The following is a 6,000-nucleotide window of genomic DNA, read 5'->3' as shown; positions in this document are numbered from 1 at the left end:
GTTAAAGCACAAAATAAGGCGTAATAATGCGTTCCCAGTCTAAATGGGTTAAACCCCCTCCTTCCCCTATGAAGAACATTCATGGGGGGCCCGCAGTGAATCCTTGTACCCAGGGCCCAGATTGTGGTGTGACACCCCTGCCTCCCCTCCCCTCCCCACCCTATACATCTGTGTGGGTGGTTGGTGGGGGGGAGGACACCAGAAGTGTGGGCAGCCGTGTGGAAAAGTGTGGGAGCAGATAGACAGTAATGATGTGTAGAGATCCAACCACGGTCTGAAGACTCACAAAGACCTCCTCTCTCTCTCTCTCTCTCTCTCTCTCTCTCTCTCTCTCTCTCTCTCTCCTCTCTCTCTCTCTCTCTCTCTCTCTCTCTCTCTCTCTCTCTCTCTGGCTTTGACTCTCCCTTTCTTTTTCCATTGCTTTGTATCTTACAAATCGTCGCTGTCGGGCAGAAACCTCTCATCTCCATATTAAAGTAACCCAACGCCCTTAATTGATCATTACTCCAGCGCCACACAAAAGTAGAAGATCTGCAAACTAGTCTTAGTTAGTTAGTTTTGGAGCTTGTAGATCTGCTGCTTTTGATATTGTTGAATTTTAATTCATGAAAACTAGCGGTTTTGGAATTGCGAGGTTTCCACCCGACAGATGAAATGTTGCCCTCGCTGTCTCTGTCTTACGCTTTCCTCTGATACGCACGCACGCACGCACGCACGCACTCACACACTCACTCTGACGCACGCACACACAGCCTCAGCTATCAGATGTGGGCCTATCATTAGCATTGATTTGTTCAACAGGCTCTTCTCCAGTATAGTTTGTCATTCTGCTGCGGGGAACGTTTACCAGCTTCAATAGATGACAATCTGTGCAGTCTGCACTACTGGAGTCCTTTATCCAGCACACTGTTACACTCTGTACACTGATAGAAACTTACTCACTCACGCACGCACACACTCACTCATACATGCACACGCACGCGCACACACACACACACACACACACACACACACACACACACACACACACACACACACACACAGACAGCTTATTCTTGCTAGTCGCGCTACGAATTATAATAAAAGATCAACATACAAAACGATTATTATACCAAAATAAACAAAACAATTATACAGATGTGTTTCAACTCTTTAGTATCTACTGCTTTTCTTTCCAGAAAATGGTTTCTTTCCCTGTTTTGCCCTTCTAATTTTTATGGCAAATGGAGCCTATTATTGCAGAAACTTGTAAATGTCAAGAAACCACTCCATTCCCTTTGAAAATCACAATCCACCTTCATAGGTAAATTTAAACTTTGAAGTCAGTGAAGGGCATAAAAATGCTTCAGAGTCTTGCTCAAGGACTCTTCCACACTAACTCTGAGGGAGCCCGGGATCGAACCGGGAGCCCTCTGCATTCTGACCCTCCACTCTACCCCTGAGCCACTGCCGCCCCAGAAACCAGATGAATGCTAATGCAGATGCACCTTGCAAAGGGAGTTATCGATAGCTCCATAGACTTGTTTGACAGTACTATTGTCATTGTTGTGTACATTAAAATATTTGTCTAGTTTGATTGTTTCTTTTTCCTTATACATTATCTTTTTTATTAATCTGAATGTGTATGTTCACATTACATTTAGCCACTTAAAACCCTTGTTAGTTTCTAGTAAACCTGACCTTTGTTTTTAGATCTGCTATTCTCAGCAAATGTTCCCCACAGAACATGGATGCTGGGAAGAAAAAAAAAGAAAAAAAAAAAGAACATAGAAAAGATTTTGGGCCCAGACTCCCCGTTGAAGATCTATGTACCAGACAAAACTGAAATAGCAAAAAAGACACAAGCAACATAGGGTACCGTTAATAGAAACTATAAATTGTAAAGACTGCAGAATGGATTACAGAGGATAGCTGTGTGTGTGTGTGTGTGTGTGTGTGTGTGGGGGTGTGTGTGTGTGTGTGTGTGTGTGCGTGTGTGCGTGTGTGCGTGCGTGCGCTCACGCATGTGTGTGTGTGTGTGTGCGTGCGCATTGTAGAGGTGAACTGACCTTTCCGCCCACTCAGTGGAAACAATAGCGGTTGTGCACGCCCACACACACTGCATGTGACTCACAGCAACCCCCCTGCCTGTGTCTCACACACACACACACACACACACACACACACACACACACACACACACACACACACACACACACACTAAAAGCCTTGCGGCGGTGGAAGACTTTTTTTTGTTAGGTTTTGGTTAGAGTAGTTCGGTATAGGCAGGCTTTTGTTTCACTTTACTAATGACTTGTTAGTTAGTTAGTCTGTCTTTGTTTTCACTTAGCTGCTTCTTTAGTTATTTTGGCAACATCCGCGTCCATTGGTAGTGGCTTGTTTGTGTGCATCCAACATAGACTGACGAGAGTGCTGTCAAACAAGTCTACAAATCTATCTATGAAATGGATGAAAATCTGCAACACAATCTCATACAACATGTAGAGGGGGTCCCTGCTTCATCTCTCTCTCAGCTAAGGGGTCCTTGGCCTGAAAGACTCCTGCTCTAGATCTATTTGGTTTCGTAACAGGTGCTCCAATATGTTACTTTGCGTGTACGACCATGTGTTTTACAAGGGTTTTCACCATGGTATCACATAGTGAAATGTGCCCCCTATACCACTCACTACAGACCAGTGTGAAGAGAGCGGTGCTGATGATGATGAAGATTAGGGATGGGAGCTGCATATCCGGACCTGGATGTAACTTAAGGTCTTTGCACACTGCTGCGTTTTTCGGGCCGAATATCGGAGTGAATTTCGGAGTGCGTGAATAAAAAAAATCAAGCTCACGTTATGTCAATCACGTTTGCACACTGCCGCCCGTTTCGTATTTATTTTCGGACCAGGGTTGATTTTTTCCCGATTTTCGCAGCTGTCGCACTGAGTGCCTTGCTCTCTCTCTCTTTCCTCTCTCTCTCCCTGGCCTCCGGCTTTCGGATTTCCAAAACGCAACGAAAACACGCATAGCAGTGTGCAACCACCTTAACTCTGTTTTTTTTTTTTTTTTTGTTTTTTTACTCCCTACTTCAGACCAGTGTGAAGTGAGCTCTTCGCCATAAAATGTGACGATGCTTTCGTGTGACGCTGTATAGTGTGGTGAAGCAGGGAAGTGGTTCTCAAAGTGGATTTCATGGACTCTCTATCCACGAGTTTCCAACGCCCCATAGTGCATTGCGCAGACGTCTGCACCGAGCTGGCGCCGATTTACAAGCTCACAACGGGTTGCATCTGCGACGCGACGTGAGCTTGTATGTCTGCTGTTAAACCCGGAAGTTTGGTCCCAACAGTCTCCAGTAAACTCCCGCGGAAACTTGTGGATAGGGTCCTTTATGGGGGTCTAAATTGACCCTTACAAGTCTGTAACTCTGACAGTGTACACATGTGTACACTGTCAAAGTTAAGGGGAGACGTTCAAATTTCAAAGTTTGAGAACCACTGTAGTAGGGTGTTAGTTTACAAATAAATACATAATACAATAAGCTACAACATGGAGATACAAGGTTTCTGATATGGGAGGTACTTGTTCCACCTCTGACCTCCACACTGTCAGACTCCTCTCTGTCTCCACGCTCCATCACATGGTCTCTCTCTTGCCATACCTTAGCAACAGGCATGATGATGATCACTATCAGTGGATAGTATTATTTTACCTGCAGGCACAAGTAAACAACTGACTGCCACACAAATAATTAAGAATAATATGTTGAACCTGTGCTGACCTACTGAACATAATACCTTGTGAAAGCCATCATTTTGTTCTAATTTGCATTGCAGATAGTTTAACCCCGTAAGACCCGAATTCATTTCTACTTGCAAAACATTATTTTGTTCAACTTTTCAGATGGTGTTGTAGGAGTAATGTAGCAACAATTATAAATCATGCTCTAATTTACATATGGGGGGTTACAATAATAACATATGTACATGTTCTAGACATTCTAATGATCACCACAACAATTATTACAGGCATTGTACTTATGTTTTTGTGAGGAATAGCTTCAGTGAAAAAGTGAGATGTTGTTAGTCCAGACTCTGGACTCCAGAGATCTTGAAGATGTGTGAATGTCAGCCTCTGTGGGGGGTATTTATATGCAAATATCCTGGCCAATGGCATTGTAATACTAAACAATAGGATCCAATGGTGATGTTTAGGTGGTTGGGGGAGCAAAAATGAAATAATCTAAACCTTTTTTTGGATAAAATACAAATGTTGTGATACTGCAACAGTAATGTAATAACCAAATAATCAACGCAGATAGTCATAGAGACATTCATGAATTTATTTTAAGAAGTAAATTCTATGACAACTGCTATACCATAATTGACACCTCTGGGGTTTCTATTCAGTCTGTGGCGCTTTGCAGATTTCAATTAATGCTGTTTTAACACATTGTCTCTCTCTCTCTCTCTCTCTCTCTCTCTCTCTCTCTCTCTCTCTCTCTCTCTCTCTCTCTCTCTCTCTCTATGTCTCTCTCTCTTCCAGAGTTACATCCATGGCAGCAGCCAGGCTCAGTTTGTTGCTGAGTCTCACATCATCCTCCTCCTGAGTATCCTTTGACCACCGTGCGTGTGTGCGTGCGTGTGTGCGTGCATGTGCGCGGGCGTGCATGTGGTGTTGTTTGAGGGTCAGTGTGGCCAAAGCTAATCTAAAAAAATAAATACAAAAATCTGAACTGAACAGACCAAAATATATTGTGCACACTGCCAGTAGCACACAGAATTACCTCCAGTATGTTTTATGTATTTCTTAGTTATGCATTTTTACTTCACCTTTATTGAACCAGGAGTAGAGATTCAGAAAACATATTTTACAAGCAAGCGAGCTCTGGCCAAGAAACGGCAGCATAAAAAAATAAAGAAAGTTCCACGTAAAAAGAAACAACATAAAAACAGCATCATAAAAGGTTATTGTAAAGAGAAACTCAAAAACAGTCATAACATTATACAGTATAAAAAGTGATTTATTGTTCAGAAGCAGGGCTCCAGCATTCAGGGGCCAAGAAGTCCTTAATTCTGTTTTTATAAACTTCCATGCTTAGTTACGGTACAGTACAGTCTAGTACAGTGCAGTGGTTCTCATAGTGGGGTCCGGGGACCCCCAGGGGTCCTTGAGGGGGTTCCAGGATGACCCCAGCTAAATTAGTTCATTAACTCATTCCCTGCCAGGCCCGATAGTCCCGAGATTATTCCAATGTCTTTCCCCGCCAGGCCCGATAGTCCCGAGAATTTAAAAAAAAAAAAAAAAAATTCAAAAAAATTTTTTTTCAAAAAAAAATTTTGACCCCCAAAAATGGAGTAGGCATGATAGCAATCGCGAAATTGCATGTTTAACCCCCATAGCAACCCCATCTTTCAAGCATGGCAGCCATTTTGGCAGCCATCTTTGTTAAACATAGTGGCTGTTATCTCATGAATGCCTGAACGGATTTCCATTCGGATTTTTTTGTTTGAAAGCTGTGAGCAATGTGGACACACGTGGTGCATTATCTAGGCATGGGTGTGCATGATCCGTGCACACCCAATTACATGGAAGTCTATGGAGACGAATGGCAGGTGGGAGTACGGAGGTATGTTAAAATGGCGGTCAATGTGTTAATATAGCAACAAGATCAGTCTAACCACTTTAATTCTATATAGATGCAGGCTATTGTTAATTTCAGATGGGGGCTCAGATCTGTGGCCAAATAAGTGCGTGTTCGTATGCATCACAATGGGGGGAAAAGTGGGACTGAGTCACTAGGGCCTAAGGTGGAGGGGCCTTAATTATTTTAGACTTTAGCTATTGAAAAATAGCAGATATACAAGCTCATAGATGCATGTGCATGTTTTGAAAAGTTGTGAAAATGTGTGCAACTCTTTGAATATATGTATTTTTCCCTGGAACTAAATATTTTGAGATGGGGGTCCGTGGCCAAATACATATCATGTTGGGGGTCCTTCACGTGAAAAAGTTTGAGCA

At 42.9% G+C, this 6,000-nt stretch overlaps 1 protein-coding gene across 1 annotated transcript in view; it reads left to right on the top strand.

Moving 5' to 3' along the window:
- Positions 1-6,000, top strand: part of tusc3 (tumor suppressor candidate 3) — a 196,024-nt gene that overhangs the window by 157,978 nt on the left and 32,046 nt on the right. The window contains exon 7 of the mRNA XM_080721868.1: positions 4,525-4,588. Coding sequence (XP_080577994.1) covers positions 4,525-4,588 — 64 coding nt within the window. The remainder of the gene's footprint in view (positions 1-4,524; positions 4,589-6,000) is intronic.

Source organism: Nannobrachium achirus, assembly GCF_963921795.1.
Source record: "Nannobrachium achirus genome assembly, chromosome: 3".
NCBI lineage: Eukaryota > Metazoa > Chordata > Actinopteri > Myctophiformes > Myctophidae > Nannobrachium > Nannobrachium achirus.
The sequence above is the reverse complement of the archived record's forward strand: the minus strand, read 5'-3'. Positions and strand labels throughout refer to the sequence as shown.